At 35.4% G+C, this 19,402-nt stretch overlaps 1 protein-coding gene across 2 annotated transcripts; it reads left to right on the top strand.

Moving 5' to 3' along the window:
* Positions 1-9,646: 9,646 nt before the first annotated feature.
* Positions 9,647-11,568, top strand: LOC110107297. 2 transcript variants are annotated; one of them, XM_020837515.2, is made up of 5 exons: positions 9,647-10,548; positions 10,644-10,757; positions 10,843-10,913; positions 11,006-11,177; positions 11,266-11,568. In XM_020837515.2, the coding sequence occupies exons 1-5, from the start codon at positions 10,090-10,092 to the stop codon at positions 11,386-11,388; spliced, it is 939 nt and encodes a 312-aa protein (XP_020693174.1). In that variant the 5' UTR covers positions 9,647-10,089; the 3' UTR covers positions 11,389-11,568. The 2 variants fall into 2 exon arrangements, with proteins under 2 accessions (XP_020693174.1, XP_020693173.1); XM_020837514.2 differs by having other exon boundaries at positions 9,648-10,548; positions 10,828-10,913.
* The last annotated feature ends 7,834 nt before the right edge of the window (positions 11,569-19,402 follow it).

Genomic DNA, 19,402 nt, shown 5'->3' on the forward strand with positions numbered 1-19,402 from the left:
AGTAACTTTTCTAAAATTTGAGTTTTTATGGTCTCCAATTTAATTTTTAAAGTTTCCAACTTGATTTTTTCCTTGAGATTCATACTTGATTAAGAGAATTTTTTATGATATATCAATTGCCCCCTATTTTTAGATGTCGATGTTCCAGAAGTCCAAAAATACTTGTCTTAACATTTCATACTGAACGAATCATAAAAATGTTAAAAAAATTTGTTCCAAAAAATTTAATTTTGCTCAAACTTGATCATAGAAGCTCTGTTGAGCTTTGAAAGTGCCAAAATTGAGTCCAAAACATTGAAACATGGTTCCAGAGACCTTAATAACATACAATTTGGGTAGTTTGGGCCAAAAAAAGGGTATGAACTCATTTTTGTGGCCAAAATAGTCGACAGCCACCGCCGTGCTAACTTATCGTTCTAGATGTGCCTCTATGGCGCATGATAAATTCAATGCCCCTCTCCTTGTGTAGAAGTTAAAATTTTTGCAGCTGTTGCTTTTCTTTCTCCCCCATTTTTCATCTTACTCGAGAGGCATTCTATTGGTTTTGGTTGGTGGAATCCCCTACTCAAATTCAATACCACTCTTTAGTGAAGAAGTTTAAATATGTGATATAACTTACACCAAAATTCCCCTGCCAAAGGAGATCGCCCTACTATCCGATCTGAAGGTCTGAAGAAAACTCAGAAAGTGGTCAAAGCTAATGATGTCATATCCATCATAACTAGAAATTATTTGATTATTTTGAGGAAGAAATTTCACTTCCTTAATGATCTTGTGATGAAAGTGCCTGAAAAATCCACTCATACTTGTTCACTCCCCTAGGATTTTTGATGGTGTATGAGTTCAGTTTGCGAGCGCGACTATAATTTCCCCCTCCTTTGGACTTGATCGACATTTTAGCAACATGTGGAGTGAGTTTTTCCAGCTTTTCTATAGATCCATGTCAATCATAATGGGATTGATTGTGTTTTTCAAAGATTGTGGAGAAGTGTTGCCTCCAAAGTGCCTTTTTCAAATGGGTAGACTTATTGGTGATATACATGGTCATATCTCTTTTAGATTCAAGTGGTTTAATATTTACACTCGAGACCCATCAAAGAGCTAGTTAGTTATTTATTTTTATGTAGAATGACTGGAATCTCAAGAAAAAAATGGAGAAAATTGAAAGATTTACCCATTCCCTTATATATTGGATCAGAGGATTTACTAATGATACTTAATCTCCTTGATATCGACACCCTCTACTATGAGGTATGATATTTGAGTAGATATGTATATGAAGAATATTTGTTCAAAGTGGGGCTATCTACTCAGGAAGGGAAATCATATGCTCATATACTAAAGAAGTCAGCTCCAGAGGCAGTTATTCAACCTTCAAAGACTCCTCCTAACTGATCACAGAATGAGAGTGATCTATAAGCATGCAAGAAGAAAAGAGTTGAGGAGATTTTAAGTATTTCTAGTAAAAGTCAACATATCTCTCCTTCCAAGTCACACATTTCAGAAGATATTCTGAAGCATCAATGTGTTGTCCATCAATTGGCTAAGGCGTTGGTGAGCTTCTAGTCTCTTTTTTGCCTTTTCTTTTTGTGATCTTATAAGGATATGTCCCTTATAAAAAATTTCCTTATTATTTTATTTAATGAAATGCATGGATCTTGAAATCAAAATGACCAAACCTTAAATGACTAGAATAATGAGTTTGTGAAGGACAATTATCTCAATGGAGAGTACAAGAAGAAGTATAATAGTAAAATTAAGGAGATGAAGATAATGGAGGAGTAGCTAACAAAGTGCAAGATAGAATTGGCTAATATGGCAAATTCAACTTCCTTACAAAAGTTTACTATTTGCATATTGAGTTTGTGTATGCATAAGCAAAAATTAACCAGTATGTTAAAGATTAACAGGTCACTGAAGAGAAGATTTTAGCCATTAAAAATGAGGTCAAGAGGCTCCAAAGTTTACTATCTGAGAAGGAATCCATATCAAAGTTAGAACAATCACCTTTTAGTGTCATAGAAGAATTCAAAATGTTTGTTGCCTTCAAGATGATCATCCAAGATTATATTAAGATAGCTCATGATCATATATATGATGTGGAGGTGAAGTCCTTGGAGTTGAAGTGTATGGAGGAAGGCTTCATTAGAGGTTTTCTGAAGGGTGTCAGTCTAGTGTACCGCAAGACTGGAGTGGAGATCGAGGGGTTGACACCTAGCCAGGCTTGCAGAGACTCTTCTTTAGATTCTGATGGTGATTAGGTAGAGAGGGAGTTACAGAAGGCCTTTTCCCATGAGGAGGAGGATGATCTTAAGATTTTGTAGTATTGTTCTATTGTTGGTTATACCACTTTATATGTTGTAGTGATGATTGCATGCATTTGGTTTTGATATTTTTATATGATGTTTATGATGTCAGTGATATATTAAGAAGTTGTTGGTGTTCTCCTCTTTTTTTTCTAATATGCATAGTTTTATTTCAATTTGAATGATGAGAAATATTTTAATGGCTTTTTTAACTTGAGCGAGAGTGAGAGACATCCTCCTTAAATGTTTTGCATATATGAGATTGTTAGTCAAAGCATTTTCTTGATGAGATTAACATGTATGGAAGATGTCGTATTAAATTCCCTTGGGATTGATCATCCAGTGATTTACAATATAAATTATGTATTTCTCGAATTATAGAAAAATAGGTTAAATTCTCAATTAGTTGTTATCTTTTTACAAGAGGAGATAATATCAGAATAAAGTGGACATCACATTATTATATTATATAAGACAATAAAATAGTTCTCTACTATAACTTAGGGATATAGGAGCTAGAAGATTTTTACCACACTCAACACAAAAGGGATGAATACGAGGTCAGTCCAATAATACATAAGGGAAATATACAAGGACAACATAATGACTTGGGAGAAAATACATAATACAAGACAAACAATACTATTAACACCTACTCATAATACTTGCAAAGGTTTTCAACATTCCAAGTTTGAGGTAGCATCTTCAATTAGCATCCTTCAGTTTGAAGGTGTTAGGCTTGATAATAGCTGCCACCAAATAAGGACCATCCCATAAGGGATAGAGTTTGTTGCGTTGGAGGCCCTTTTTAGCTTCCTCGATGCTACATAGAACTAGATCCCCGATTGAGATACTTCAAGGTTTCACCTTCCATTTATAGTGACGGGCAACTCTTTGGTGATATGTAGTGACTCAAAGTGAGGTTACATCTCTTAAATCTGGGAGGATATCCAAGTTATTTCTGAGCTTATCCTCATTATTATTGAAGTCAAAAGTCTAAACTCTATTACTTGTGACTTCAATATTAACAAGTATGACTACTTTTGTACCAAAGCAGATATTTTATGGGGTTTCTCTTGTTGGACTTCTAGCAATGGTTTGATAAGCCTAGAGGACATTTGGGAGTTCTTTAGCCCATTTCCCCCCAACCTTCTCTAAGGTTTTTTTCAAACCTTTTAAAATTATTTGGTTTATAACATCTATTTGCCTATTTGCCTAAGGATGGGGCGACAACTGTGTAGACTAGTTGAATATGAAAATTCTTACAAAAGATGTAAAGATCTTTCCAGTAAATGATGTCCTGTTATTAGTGATGACCCATGTAGGAATGCAAAGCGATAGATTATATTCTTCCACAAAAAATGTTTGGTATTGGATTTTGTAATATTCGCCAGAGGTTTTGCCTCCACCAATATGGTAAAGTAATCTACAACCAAGATGATGAATTTTTGCTCTCCAATGGCTATGAGAAAGGGTCTCATTATATCAATCCCCTATTGAGAAAAAGGCTAGTGGCTCTAAAGTGATACAATCTCTAGAGCAGGTGTATTGGTAAGATTGGAATGTAATTGAAAGTTTTTATACTTTTGAATAAACTCAAGTGCGTCTTATTTCATTATAGGCTAATATAATACCTACCTCATGATCTTACAGGCTAATACTTTTTCCTCCAAGTTGTTCACCACATACTTCTGAATGAACTTCTCAGAGTGTGTAATCAGCTCTTAAAGGTGGGAGATATTTAAAGCATGGTCCAGTGAAAGCACGTTTGTATAACTCGCCACTAATAATGGTGAAATTTTTTGCTTGTCTTCGAAGTCATGATACAACAATGTGGTATTCAGACAACACTCCATCATGTAAAAAGGATAGGATGGGATCGATCCAAGAAGCCTCTCTTAGTTCATCGATTGATTGTATCTTAAATACTTGAAAAGTGGATCTCCTTGAAAAACCTTCTCTTGAGACATATCTAGTTATTGTTGTAACAAGTTTAGAAAGAATGTATGCTCATACATATTTCTCTTGGAGAATATGGATGATATGATGCTCTTTTATATGGATTAAGAGTTACTTTATGATGTTTCAGTATTGGGCTAGTTGCGGGTTGTGATGTCAAACTCCTCTTCCACCTGAGAGGGGACCAATTATAAATTAGTTTGGACCACCAAGTTCTGCATCTCATAGTCTATTGCCATCCTAAGTCTGGTAATAAGGGCCTTATACTCTACTACATTATTTGTTTCAGGGAATTTAAGTCAGGGCCGTACTCAAGAGTAACTTACTATAGAAAGATTAACAGAATTCCCACTCTGGTGCCATAACTTCTAGAAGCTCCACTAACATACAAGGTCTAACACAGGGAAGAAGGAGAAGTACTTAGTAGATTGTCAGCTACAAGGATGATGCATTCAACCACAAAATTTATAAGTGCATGAGATTTGATATCAAGTTTAGGCAAGTATTGGATGTCAAACACTCCTAGTTATATAGACCACTTGATGAGTCTGCTAGGTGCTTCATGCTTTTGTAGGATACTTCTCAACATCAGATTTGTGTATAATCCAATTATATGATCTTGAAAGTAAGGGCTTAGTTTCCTGGCAGAGTAAACTAATGCCAAAGCTATTTTATCTTTTAGGGTATAATGTCCCTCTATTTGAGAAAATGATCTTACTGACATAATTAATGGGACATTATACATCATTCTCTTCTTAGAACAAGACCAAACTTATTGACTGGGCAGAAATATCTAAATACAAATACAACTTTTCTCTAGGTATTGATTTGGAAAAAATGTGGTGGAGATGCCAAATATTTTTGTAGCTGTTTGAAGGCTTCTTAACATTCACCGATCCATTGGAATTTGGAGCTATGAGTAACATTGAGTATCTTGAAGAAGGGCAGATACTTGTCTCTTGAATGAGCCAGGAAATAAGATAATACTGTAATCTTTCCATTTAGTCTCTGGACTTCCTTGATATTCCTTGGGTGCACCATGTCCCTTAGTGCCTTAATTTTCTCAAGATTGGCCTCAATTCCTTGGTGGGTTATCATAAACCCTAAGAAATTTTCAAAGGTGACTCCAAAAGCATACTTGTCAGTGTTTGCGCATGTTGTAGCATCATAGCATATAGAAGCATTATTCCAAGTCAAATATATGTTGAGATAATTTTAAGTCTTTTTACCAGTATATCATCAACGGATACCTCCAAGAGTGCCCAATAAGGTCTTTGAAAACCTTATTCATAAGGCATTGATAAGAGGTTATAGTATTATTGATCTCTAACAACATCACTATATAACAGTATAACCTTTTGTCAAGTCAAAATGTCGTTGTCTCCTCATCAGCAGGATTCATTTTTATTTGATTATAACATAGTAGGCATCCATAAAGCTCAACATCTAATGCCTGGAGGTGGTATTGACTAACTAGTAAATATGAGGAAGCAGAAAGCTATCTTTTGGGTAGGTTTTATTGAGATCTGTTTAGTCTACACATATTCTCTAAGCCCCACTTTCCTTTTATAGCATGACAATATTCGCCAACCAAGTGGGGTATTGCACTTCCTGCATAAATCCAACTTTTAAAAGCTTATCAATTTCTGTTGGATTACTTGCAGAGAATATAGTACAAATTTTTATTTCTTCTAGATTACTGGCTTAAACATTATGTTGACTTTGAGGGTGTGCACGGTCACTTCAGGGTCAATTCCAAGCATATTTATTGGACTCCATGCAAAAAAATCCTGATTCCTATGTAGAGAATCTACGTATTTCTTCTTCTTCTTGTTTGAGAGGAGAGACAAATTTGCACAGTCCTTAAAGTGTGTTCTTCTAATATGGATAAAGTAGTGAGATTTTCTAAAGGAGAAGCCCTCTGAGGGATATCCTCGCTTCAGAGATCAAAATCCTCAATGTTTAGGGTAATTGTAGGATATAGTTGAACCTGCCTAAGATGGCATGTTTGTGCTATTTATTGATCTCAACGTACTACAATGAATCCCACCAGGGTAAGGAACTTCATTTTAAGGTGATGGATGGAGGCGATAATCCTTAAGATCAATTGGAGTGGTCTTCCAAAGATAGCATTATAACCCGATTCTAACTTTACTACAATAAACTGGATGGAGTGTATAGTTTATCAAAAAAATTCTTTAAGTACAAATTAGAGACTGATTATCCCTTTTACTTGTATAGGTCAATTATCAAACCTATACATTGGACATGCAACAGGCTGAAGCTTTTCTATAGTGAGACCATATTTAGAAAAGTTGAATAGAATATGATATCCCCGATGCTTCCATTAGCTGCAAGAATTCTTTTAATATTGTAACATGGTCACCTATCCCCACATAAATCACAAGTAAATCTTGATGAGTGGTTTTTACTCCCTATAAATTAGAATCATCAAAAGTAATAAAATGATCAATACGAGCCTTTTTTTATGTCAAATTTTTATCTACAACTAATAAGACCTGATCAAATAATAAGGGGCTTCCTATAATGGTCTCAATTTCACCAACAATTACACGATTATTCAATGGTTGTCTCTATTATTATTGATTTTGCCCGTAGTGGGATGAGCTTCCTCTCGAGCAGGTGGATCTCAAATAAATCATCGAAGATAACCTTAGCAGATAAGCCTTTTAATTTCATCTTTGAGGTGCTTACAATCTTCGGTAGTGTGGCCATAACTACAATGAAAATGATAATATTAATCCAAATTTCTTGTATTCGGCTATAAAGGATTCAACCATTTCACAATCTCTTAATCTCGGATGGCCATCAACATATTGACTTAAGATGTATTGAGCGATGTATACTCCTTCCCTTTTCGAGGTTCATGTTATGGAAATGGGGGCCTAAGAAGAAAATTATTCTTTAATTGTTTGTTTCATTGTAAGAATGAATTATTCATCCAAGCTGCATTTTTGCACTTTCCATTTGTTTGCTCAAACTTCTTTCTGTGAGCATTTATGGTTTCATCTACAGAGATTTGTACCTCCACATGATAGACTAGGTCGACGTATGAATGAACCATGTCTCATGTGAGTGTTAAATAAAAGGAATCAGGATAGAGGCCTCCAAAAAGATCTACTCTTAGCAATTCAGAATCTACTCCTAGAATTTGCCAAGTGTTAGTAGAAAATTATTAAAATACTCCTTCAGTAATTCACTTCATTTTGGAGGATCCCAAAAAGGTGAGAAGAATCTTTAACAATTCTTCAATTAGCAATAATTATTCAACAAACACTTTGGCAAATTTGACAAAAAATAGGGATCATTTTGGCTGTAAGTGAATAGAACCATGTTCGAGCTTGCCTTTGAGGGTAGCAAAAAAAAACCTTGCAGAGGAGCGCATTGGATATGTATAATGGTTCTATAGTGATCAATATGCTCGTATGAGTTAGATGCCCTATTATAGAAATCAATGCTTGGTAGTTTGAATCCTGTTAGAATGGAGTGTTGAAGAATAACTTTAATCAGGGGTGATGACTCCTGGAAGTATCACTAACGAAGAGGTTATCTCACACCTCCCATGGGGAACTCTTTTTGAATCAATCTTCATAGTTCATATCATAGGGCTTTGCGAGGGAGCTTAGAAACATATAGTCTTATTAAGTCTTCAGGGATGTCCAATGGAATGAAAGGTTGCTTTCTTGCATGCGAAGGATGGGTAGAACTTGTAGTGTCAGCAGGTTAGTTGTATTGATGTGGTTGCGGATGCCTCTTTGGCGGAGGAAGAGGAATCTCTGCATGTAGATGTTCGAGTTAAACTTCTTCAACCAGTGGTGGATCTCAAGTGAGAAAAATCTCCTCATGTGGTGCTAGCTTAGGTTGTCGAGTCTCTCATTGAAGTGGAAGGATATCGTTTTGAAATTCTACCATCTTTTGAATTCGCTCCTCTAGGGAAGGCCATGAAGTTCCTTCCATTGGAACGTTTTGCCCCCAAGATAAAAAGAGGCACATACTTAACATCAATTATTCATAGACTAATTCATGGATTAGTGGGTATTGGAGTGGGACGCTCCCAAGATATGATTTCTATGCCTGTTGTCCATTAAAAAAATATTTAGAATTGTGGGCTTGTTTCCAACAGACAATGCTAAACTATTGTGGGCCATATTATATGCGGCGGTGGAGTTAGAAATTTTTTTATCTTAGCCTTGTACGGATATCTAGCACACAAACAGAATAAAAAAGAAATACAAGAATTTTTACGTGGAAACCATCGAAAAGGGAAAAATCATAGGCCACACCCAGTTGAAAGGATTCCACTAGTGTTTGCTTAGATTATATGTGGCTGACTCCTCCCGAAAAATGAGGATGATCAAATTACAATAATCATCTCCCGGGTAGAAATTTAGTTACATACAGAGATCAGAAATCCGATGAAGTTTGGTTGTTAGGCAGAACTCCGCCGTTAGACGACAGTGGGGTAGAATTCCAGCGTCAATTGGATCTTAGGCAAAAATTATATGTCTGTCGACAGTCGAGCAGAATTCTAGCGTTAGTTGGCAGTCGGGTGGAAGTCCGGTGGTGGTTGAGAAGTGTCTTTGTTATCTTCCTTTTCTTCCTTCTTTTCTTGCTTCATTGCTTAATTCTGGTATCAGTCGGCTGACGGGTTAAAGTCCGGCGGTGGTCAAGGTGTCTCTTCATTCTCTTCCTTTCTTTTCTTCTCTTATTCCTTCTATTCTCTTCTTACATCTCTTCCCTTCCTGCTTGGGGTCCCCGCTCAAGAGAAATGAGGGATCTATTTATAGTTATTTGAGAGTGACATTGCCAATAAATAGGAGGAAATCATGGATAAATTGGAAGTGGTTTGAATGGACGATCGATGTTAAATCCCTTAATCGTGGACTGTTTATTGGGCATTTTAATATATAAATGATATCATAATTTGGCGATGCTGGGCTCGTTGGATTCATCTCGTCAAGCCGCTCGATTCGACTATAAGCATGTTTCATTTAGAATATGTTTGGTAATCCAATTTATTAATTGAACCTTCCAAATATGCTTTGGGATTTTTATTTGGATTCATTTGGGCTTGGATTGAGTTGAATTTGATGTCATTGGGTTTGTATTTCGAGACGTTCAGTTTGATAGTAAGTTTATTAAAATCATATGTTAAAATAGTCTCCAATTTAATTTTTTATGTTTCCCACTCGATTTTTGCCTCGAGATTCATGCTTGATCAATATAATTTTTTAATGATATATATAAGTCCGAGTATTAAATGATTTTTTTTTTTTTAGGTTTATGCAATGTGAAATCAATATTAATTTTATCCCACCAATGGAATTAGAAAATCAAATTACGGTTTGAATTTCCGATCCGTTAGGCAAAGTCTTACACGGGAATATGCAAAAAGAAAAAAAAAAGTATGTTTCGTTTATAAAACAAACGGAGGCCAGTCGGATGAACAGGCAAAGGTGGGAGCGGTGGGGATCTCTGTCTCGTTCGGTTGAATTAATTCCTCTCCAAAATGTTTGAAAGATTTGCAGATTCAATCGATAGCCTGAAAGACTCCATCTGCAATAGCTATTGGATTCGTTTCCATTCTCATCCTACAGATTTCCGGCAATAACTTCGTTTCATGGAGTTGGATCCCTTTCGTTTTAGTCCCCCAACATCTTCTTCAACTTACATATCTTCCTCTTCCAATCACTTCCATACAAAGATGGCGACTTTTCTCACAAATACCTAGCTTCGTACTCTCCTGTATCTAAAAGAAAGACAAAATTTCTTCTACAACTCTGTGATCGCTTTGTAAACCAAAATGGTACTCCAAGAAGATGGAGATCCCAACAATGGAGGCTGCAATGATAGAACTGGTTTATCGCCAAAGAAGCCCAAACCCAATAAAATTCCGCAGCGTGGGCTCGGAATCGCTGCGCTTGAGAAGCTCCGAAGAGAAGACCAGCAGAAGAGTATCGCCGCCGCCTTCTCAACCAGTGAGAACATCGCCGCCACGGCTTCCTGCGCTGGAGGCATCGGAAGCGGCGAGCATTTGTCCGTTAGCGTCATCGCGCCAACCCCCTTTTTCCCCTTGCTCGAGCAAAGCAAAAAACCTTGCTATTTTGGTAACTATGCTCTGTTCCGGCCACATTCGGACGCCATCGATGGTTCTTCGCCATTAGTTTGGAACTCAATTCAGAGCGAAATTTCCTCTAATTCAAACTCGCGGTTGCCTCTACCTCCCAGGAAGCTTCAACAGGAGCAACATAGATGTTCTCTGGTTCTTGAAAACTTTAAAAAAAAATTAAAAAATGATCAATTTCACTTTTTTGCTCGAATTTGAGCAGCAAGTGTTTGACTGATGCCTACATGCAGGTGATCAATAACTTTCTATCACCTCCTTTGTCTTCTGGAGCTTGTCTTCAGATGGAGCCCCCTTCAAACCAAAGCTACGTTAGCATTAATCCTCCTTCCATGCCCGAGCAGAAGGTAATGCAACAGAATTGCCTCTACGCTTGTTTTCATATTCTTTTTTATTTGCTCGCTATCTCAATTTTAGTTGGCAAGCTTGAAGCGTTCGTGGCCCTTTCAATCTGGTTCAGCTCTACAGTCTGCTACAGATCACAAAAGAATTGCTTCGTCGAGGTAATACGATTAAAAATTTCAAATTTTCTTTTCTTATTTTGATGTATTGCACACAAAAGCTGCTGATTCGACGTGTTTGAACGAATGCCAAGGGATGATTCTTCGAGTTCGAGCTGTCCTCGACTCAATATCGGAGCTGAAGGTGAAGCTTCTAAGCTTGATGGAAGCTTACTCAGCCTTGGTCTTCTGCCTGTTTCAGAACCTTTCTCCATGCAAACAATACCGTTTCAGAAACATTTTGTTCATTGTTTGCAACATATTCAGGTAAATTGTATCATTTCATTGAAATAATTTAGCTGTTTTAGTTGACTTGTTTTTTATTATTTCAGTCTATTGTATGTATTTTATTCAGAAAAACACAGAAAAAAAGAATTCGGAAGCTCTTGGCCCACCAACTCTTTACAATTTCATGGGTCTGCCTCATGATCTCATTGGAAGCAATCCTTGTGATGCAGATACTGAATCTAAAGATTAATGCAAATGCAGATCATTGAAGCAGCAAGGTTGAAATAGAGATTATTTGATATAGTTTTCTTCATCATGCAGTAATTTCTTCTCGTTTCCCTGCTTCAATATTGTATGTTTCAGGCTTTCAGCTTCATTGTTGTTTCCATTTACAGGCATCAATGAATGCATACCCGTTTCTTTTCCCCTCTATTTTTTCAACTTTTTTTAGTTTTCAAACAAAAATTCGGTTCACTGCCAAAAGAACCATGATTACAGTACTTCTAACTATAGGTTCCATAGGTAAGAAAGCAAAAAATAGTCCCCACAAATGCATTTGAAGACATTAAATTATGTAAATGAACATGTTAAATTCATACAGAATGAAAACAAAATAAGAATTCTAGTGGAAGAACTGAAGTCTTCAATGAATAATTCAAAGAAAGATTCTGTAAGCTGAATTCATGTGAGGATGCAGAGCACAGTGTGTTTGAATGTTATGGGTCAATCCGTATCTCAGGGTTCGGTGAAAGATATCAAAATACAGATATGCTATGGTGGTTGTCATTTTCATAGCCAGGCCTGAGCCTTCTTACCAACCATTTTACAGAATTAGGGACCACAAGCATCACATGATATACTAGAAATAAAAACAGCTGGAAAAGATATCATGTATATATCTCAATGGGCCCTCAATGAATTCATCAATTTTTTTTTTAATATTTAAGTCAATTAAGTCAAACTCACACACATATCATATATACAAGACTTAAATCCTAGACCTTTTGGTTGATAGCCAAAATTTCCAACCACCAGATCAAACCGAGCTACAAGATATATTAGCCTTGCATATCAAATTTTCTTTTGCTTCTCTCTCATTGAGATGATTGTAAGTGAGCACTATCGAGGACTCTTTTCCTGCCCTTACATAGAGAGAAAGGGAAAGGGATGATTTTTCTACTTGAGAAGAATGATCATTCTTCTATTTTTTAATTGTTATATAACATAATTACTTCTTGTTTAAGGTGCATAAATTTTAAGGATAATTTTGTCATTCATTAAAAAAAAAAACAAAAAAAAGGCAATAAATATAAGTCCAGAAAGCAGTTAATCTTTCAGAATGTGTTTCATCTATCAAATCTTTGGAGTACATCATCTTCATTATTAACAACTTCTATTTAATGATGTCTATAGATTGAAAAGCACATTTATTTGTTAATAATCCTAATCTTGTAATTAAAAGAAGGTTGATATAGAAAACAGATAAAATCAGTGTAGCACCTTTTGATTTATTCGCTTCTCTTTATATTTGCACTAAATGCTGTATTCATTTGGCTTGATTAAGAGACTAGTAAAGGAGATCTAACTCAGAGCTGCTGAATTTCAGATGGAATGGAGAATTCTTCACTAATAATTATAAAACTTTTTAAAGTAACTTTATAGTTATGAAGCAACTGTTCCAAATGAGCACTATCAGCAGCTTGATAACTGTAAAGATCTTATTAAAGTAACTTTATAGTTATGATGCTATTATTCCAGAGGGATCTAAATAAAATACATACAATACGTTCAGAAGAAGAACAGATTAGCTAACTGTTTATTAGGAATGAAACACATGTAATGTAGGATGAATGAAAGATGGAGGAAAAAAAATAAAAATAAAGATAGGAATGATGAAAAGATGGATCATTCTGAAGAGAATAAATTAAGCAAATTTTAATTCAACATCAGAAGTTTCTTAATTTCACATACAAAATCACATTTGTTGAGTAGGATAGTCAATAATAATCTAACAAAAACTAAATAGTAAACGATTGCAATAACTTCATCAATACGAAGAAGGGTGACATCCAAATGACATAAAATAACTAGCATAGTCTTAAATACTTGGTGAAACAAGATTGAAATGCTATTGAGATAAGCTAAAATATAAATAATCAATTTTCAAATTGAACTCCAAGTTCGTCCAAGTTGAGTACATTATATGAGGGCATCCATCAATTAAAAAGTTTAAGTAAATGAGAAAGGATTACTAGTAGTATATCAGAAACTCAAGTTTAATTATAATTTTGATTTGGAAATTTTCTTCATTATTATAGGCATCTTAATAATCTCCTCTTCAAATGAAAGTCATACAAATCATCACTCCCCATCAAACATTTTTTTAATAGCTTTATTAGGAGTGTAAACAAAATTAGAATCGAAGTTGGGCTAGATACTTTAATGGACAGACATTTTTTCAATCACTTACTGATATGCCAATCGAAAAATTACTTGATTAAGCATGAATACTGATGAAATATGAATATAATTTTTTCTGGGTTGATTTAAAAACATCTAAAAGCTTATTTCGACAAATTTATTATGAATATGAATTTTTGGATGAGATGATTCCAAATGAGCCCATATCCATGCACTGGATGTGTATACCCTTGGTTTCCTTCACAAGTATTGGACTGGTAGAAAACATATCATGGCAACGATATTCCTTCTTTGGAGCACATTTCTAGGTGAACTCAGTTGTAGTCGCCAGTAGAATTCACCCAAAAAAGGATGCCACTCACTCATATCAATTCAAAGAACTAACTCTATGTTGGGCGACCAAAAGGCCTTTCAACTAGGAAGGCAGATCATCACTCACATCGATCAAGTCCTTACCCTTGAAACCTCTCCGAGCACGTCAAACTCATCTATTGCAAAACACCTCAGTAATCCTTCACTTATTTCTACTACAACTCATCTCAGGCTCTGAAAGTCACCATCCTTGCTCACACTATACCATGCCTTCATCATTAGGGTGATGATGAGCCTCATATATCATCTACAACACCATAAGATAACCCATTTGTTCTGTATCCATTCTCAAAATTTTTATGATGCCAACTTGCCTTCCATTAAGCCAAACCAACAAGAGACTGGACATAAGTTCTCTAATTTCACCTTTTAAGGGCCAATTAAGGGGTGCCATGTGTGCTAAACTAGTGTGTAGTGTTGTATGAGCATTTGTTTGTTGCCCATATCTTTTTCTTTTCCATGTAAGTTTTCTTGTAGCCTCTAAATCCCTATAAATATAGGGTGATGAAGAATAGTAAAGGGATCTAAATTTTGACTTTTTAGTGAGTTATAGATCTTTTTTGGTCTTAGATTGTACTCTTTACTAAGATAGTGAAGGCTTTGATAACCTATCCTTTTGTACTTTCCTTCCGACTCTCTTCTTGCTTATTCTCACTAAGAAATTCCTCTCAACTTACAAAGCAAATATTCTAGTAGGGTTTGGGGTCATCCACCAAATAAATTTGGATCCAATAGGATGCATAATTGGAAACTTCACAACACTATTTGAAGGACCAAACAATTTCTAAATCTTAAATGCTTATAATCAAAACAAGCATCACAATGAGATTAAGTTCACTCAATTTCAATATTATTATGGCTTTGAAAGGCCTAAGAAATTCTATATAATGGAGGGATTTAATACAACCATCCAATGGAGTATTTCTTTTATATAGCAAAACTTATCAAAATATCACTCTAAAAATCTATAAATAGACTTCTCCTCACATGAATGGTGCCTAAAATTAGAGAGAATTCTAGATCAAAAGAATTCCCTAGACTTATTCAATAATAAATGCTAACTATAAACACTAATAATTTAAAAAATCATTAGTAGTCACCTCATTTTTAGAATTTAAATGGATATTTAAAAAGCAATTTGTTAGTGCTTAAAGACCAATGAAGAGCATACACACTCGATTAAAAAGATGTGACAGCAGCCCTAAGAATTACTAAGGAATTTCATAGTGGGGTTCCAAAGGGAAATGATGGATGTTAAGGATTTGGAACATATGATCATCAAGGTGCCTTAACCCAAGGACTAAGGGAGGGTCCTTTCAGAAATGCACTACACTTGCAACAACCACAGAAACTCGCCAAATTATTAAAAATCGTTAACATATATATGAATGCAAGAAAATACAAATAGGTGGCTTAATTTTTTATGATGACCTACTATGATATCACCACCAAGAAGAAGCCCTACTGAAGAAGGGATAAAGAAAGAATCAGTCCCAAAGATAGAAGGGACAGAAGACCTAATTAACCACATGACTACCAACATCTTGATTTGTAGAGGGTGCCCGTATAGTAAATGCCCTTAAGAGTAATAGGACAAGCAATGCTCAGAATTGAGGAGCCTCCTCGAGCTGTTCATCCTTACCATGAGGAGACTGTTCATCCACCTCCTATCTACCCTACTTACAATTCACTAGGATTGTGAATGGTTGAACTTATTGAAGACATTCAGAATAAGAAGTTTTTTAGGCTAGCACTACCGATGAAAACTACTAGAAACCCTCACGACACCTCCAGATAAAGTACCTTCCGTAGTGACCATGGTCATGACACAGAGGAATGCATTCACCTCTATGGCCTCATGGAGGAATTAATTAAAATCAGGAAGCTAATGGAGTTCATGCCAACCAACTCATGTCGGGTACCATGATAGGACCCTATTGTGGGCAAGGACAATGAACCAATACTAGCCTACTCGGTACATTTTGTTGACATGGTACCCTCCATTATGAGCTGAAATTATGTTAACTCACCTGTGACCCTCATGAAACCATAAAAAGAGGAGGTATCAACATCCATCTATCGAGTGAAACAATAGATACCCCCATAGAAGAATGTAGACACCTTTATGGCCTCATGGAGGTATTAATTAAAATTAGGAAGCTAAAGTAGTTCATGCCCACCAACTCAAGTAAGGGACCAATACAGGACCCTATTGAGACCACCCCATTGTAGGACCTCTTTAAAGCTTCTTCGGCTAGCATTGTGACACCAAAGGAGTTCTTTCCCTGCTAGCCACTTTAACAGAAGGCGAGCACTAGTACACTATAATATCCAACATCATCACAGTCGATGCACTAGCGACCTACAACACCATATTTGGCAGAACTATACTAAATGCTTTCATGGTTATGGTATTCACCTATTATGTCTCCATCAAATTCTAGACAAAGAGAAAAAAATAACGGTGAGAGGGGACCTTTCCCAATCATTTGCTTTCTACTTGAGAGTGTCACCAAAGTGGAGACAACCTCAGAGGAAGTCTTCCGACTTGATGTGGAATGGGGTGCAGGACATGAGACCTCTAACAAGTGAAAGAAGTGCTTGTTTTGGAAAGGAAATGAGACAAAACTCTTAGAATTAATGCCTCCTTTTTCAAGGAGAATTGAGACGAACTAGTTTGAGCAGCAAGAGATAACCTCGGCGTATTAGCACAGAAAACTATAGTAATGTCGAGCATCAATGAAGAGGTTGCTAGTAATCAACTTATTGTGAAGACATAAGCTCAACCCCATGAAGCAAAGGATAAGGAAAACTACCTTACTCACCAAACCCATCAAATACGAAGTGGAGAAACTTAATACTAAAAACTTTTTCTAAGAGGTTCAGTATCTAGACTAGATCTCTAACATCATCATGGTAAATAAAGAAATAGGCAAGTAGAAGATGTGGGTGGACTTAACAAGCTTAATCTTAGCATGTCAAAAAATTATTTATCAGTTGCTAGGATTAATGATCTAGTCAACTCAAATGTGGGAAACTTGATAATGAGTTTTATGGATTCTTTCTCTAAATATGATAACATCAAAGCACATTTAAACAATTGTGAGAAGACAGCCTTCATTATAGTGGAAGGCTTGTATTACTATAATATCATGCACTTTGGTCTAACCAATGTTGGGATGACCTACCAAAAGAAGATGGATAAGATCTTTAAGGAGAAAAAAAGGGAGAAATATTGAGGCTAATGTAGAAGACCTCCTAGTGAAAAGCAAGTCACCGAGCTTGGATGGTAAAGACCTAAAGAAGACTTTAACTACTCTCGAGAAGTATAATATGTGATTGAACCCCCAAAAATGTATATTTGGTGTAAGTTTAGGGAAATTCTTATGTTTCATCCTCACACTAAAAGTCATAAAAGTCAACTCTGATAGAGTAAAAAGCATCTTGGAAATGAAGCTACTTTAAACAACAAAAGAGTTACATTGACTCACAAGGCGAGTTATAGGGCCAAACCATTTTATCCCTAGACTTGGTTGAAGATACTTGCCATTATTTAAAGTCCTTCGGAATGCAAAAACACTCTCTTGATGTGAGGTTTGCAAATTAGCATTTTAATAACTAAAGCTCCTTCTTACTTCACCACCCCTTCTCTAAAACCCATGGTTGAGTGAAACATTACTATTGTATCTTGGGTTCAGTGAAGACGCAATTAGTTATATGCTCTTCATGGAACAAAAAAGGAAGCAATGGTCAGAATACTATATGAGCAATATGCTTATGGGAGTGGAAAATAATATCTGATCATGGAAAAGTTCGTGTGATTATTGATAAGCCCAACAAGAAGGTTGATACCATACATTCAAGTCCACCCCATCAAAGTCATGACTAGTTACCCTCTTAAGGCTGTGCTTGCTAAGCCAGATCACGTAAAAAGATTACTTAAAGTGGTAGTGGAGCAAAGAGAATTCCTAATCACCTAGTCACCAAGAAAGGCCATCAAAGCTCAAGAATTAATTGACTTTCTTATAAACTTTGGCTGTCCTTGTGTGGAGTTAGAAAATACAACTCCACAACAACACTAGATATGATGCCCCAAATCTAACTTAAACTAATTATTTTATCTATCTTTTAATAAAAACCACAACTATTTAATATTATATATCTATATAAATAGTGGAACACAACTAACAATTAATTTTCTATAGCACTGGTAACAATTTAATCAATTCTTCAAATAACTGTATTGATACCAATTATTATGTCCCGGAATCTAATTTTGTTGAATTATTCTTTTATCTTTTAAAACATAACAACCAATTATATCTAATATCATCCTTCAGTAATAAACAGTGCAAAAAAAAATTATAATTTAAAATATCAATGTACACATCTGTATTCATTCCAAAAAATTATATATAATACTTAGAATCTATACAATCATTACAAATCTATCATGTCTTGAGTACAAAAAGAATAACTAAAATAAAAAGGAACATAACCTAAGGAGTCCTTATTAGTTTCAATCTCTTGCTCTATTGCCCTAATCTGAATCATTTAATCATATATAATGAGCTAAAGACCATAGCAAGTAATCAAATCCTATAACTGAACTGAACACAAGGAAAAAGGCAATATACATGTTTGTAGTCAAATCATAATAATAACATTTATATGATTATGAATATGTGGAGAAATAATAGTAACATAATAATCTCATATTATGGAAAAGGCGGTTTGTGATTTGATCTTATATTGACTCCAGTAAAAACAATTATTTGACTAGATCAAAATATGAGCTATTACACTAGACTCTTTATATCGACGACACCTCAAATGATTAAGGATTTAATGCAAGTATGGCACTAAAAAGTCCAACTGGAATAATCATTTCTTATGCTGTTAGAATAGAATTCAAAACTACCAATAATTAAGCTGAATACAAGGCTTTGGTCATGGGCCATAACCATGCCTTCAATTAGGATCGACCCAACATGAAGTGTATTTTGACTTACAGGTAATGCTTTACCAAATTAATGGTGAGTATGAAGTAAGTAATGAGATGTTGCTCCAATATTTGTTCAAGGTAACGACGGAAGTCAACAAACACATAAATTTATGAATATCCTAAATCCCTCGGGATTAGAATCAATTTGTAAAACTCTTATCTAAATAGTGGAATCCTAAAGGGTGATCAATGTTGCAACTCGAGCCTATGAGTTTTTGCTTTTGATAATAACAAATATTGTGGCTCACTTTCTGTTGTCTACCTGTATATGTAATATATTTTTCTTTCTGTATTTACTAACATTTTAGGATTAAAATGTACCTTACAAGGCTCAAGTTTTGGCAGAACATATTCTATTTGTAATTTTCATTAATGTTTTTTTTGTTGGTAAGGGTGTTTGCTTGCTTGTAACCTTGCTCACTTATTTCTATTTTAGAGTTCTCTATTCTTGATCACATCGTTCAGG

The sequence above is a fragment of the Dendrobium catenatum genome, unplaced genomic scaffold (genome assembly GCF_001605985.2).
Source record: "Dendrobium catenatum unplaced genomic scaffold, ASM160598v2 fragScaff_scaffold_1570, whole genome shotgun sequence".
Taxonomy (NCBI): domain Eukaryota; kingdom Viridiplantae; phylum Streptophyta; class Magnoliopsida; order Asparagales; family Orchidaceae; genus Dendrobium; species Dendrobium catenatum.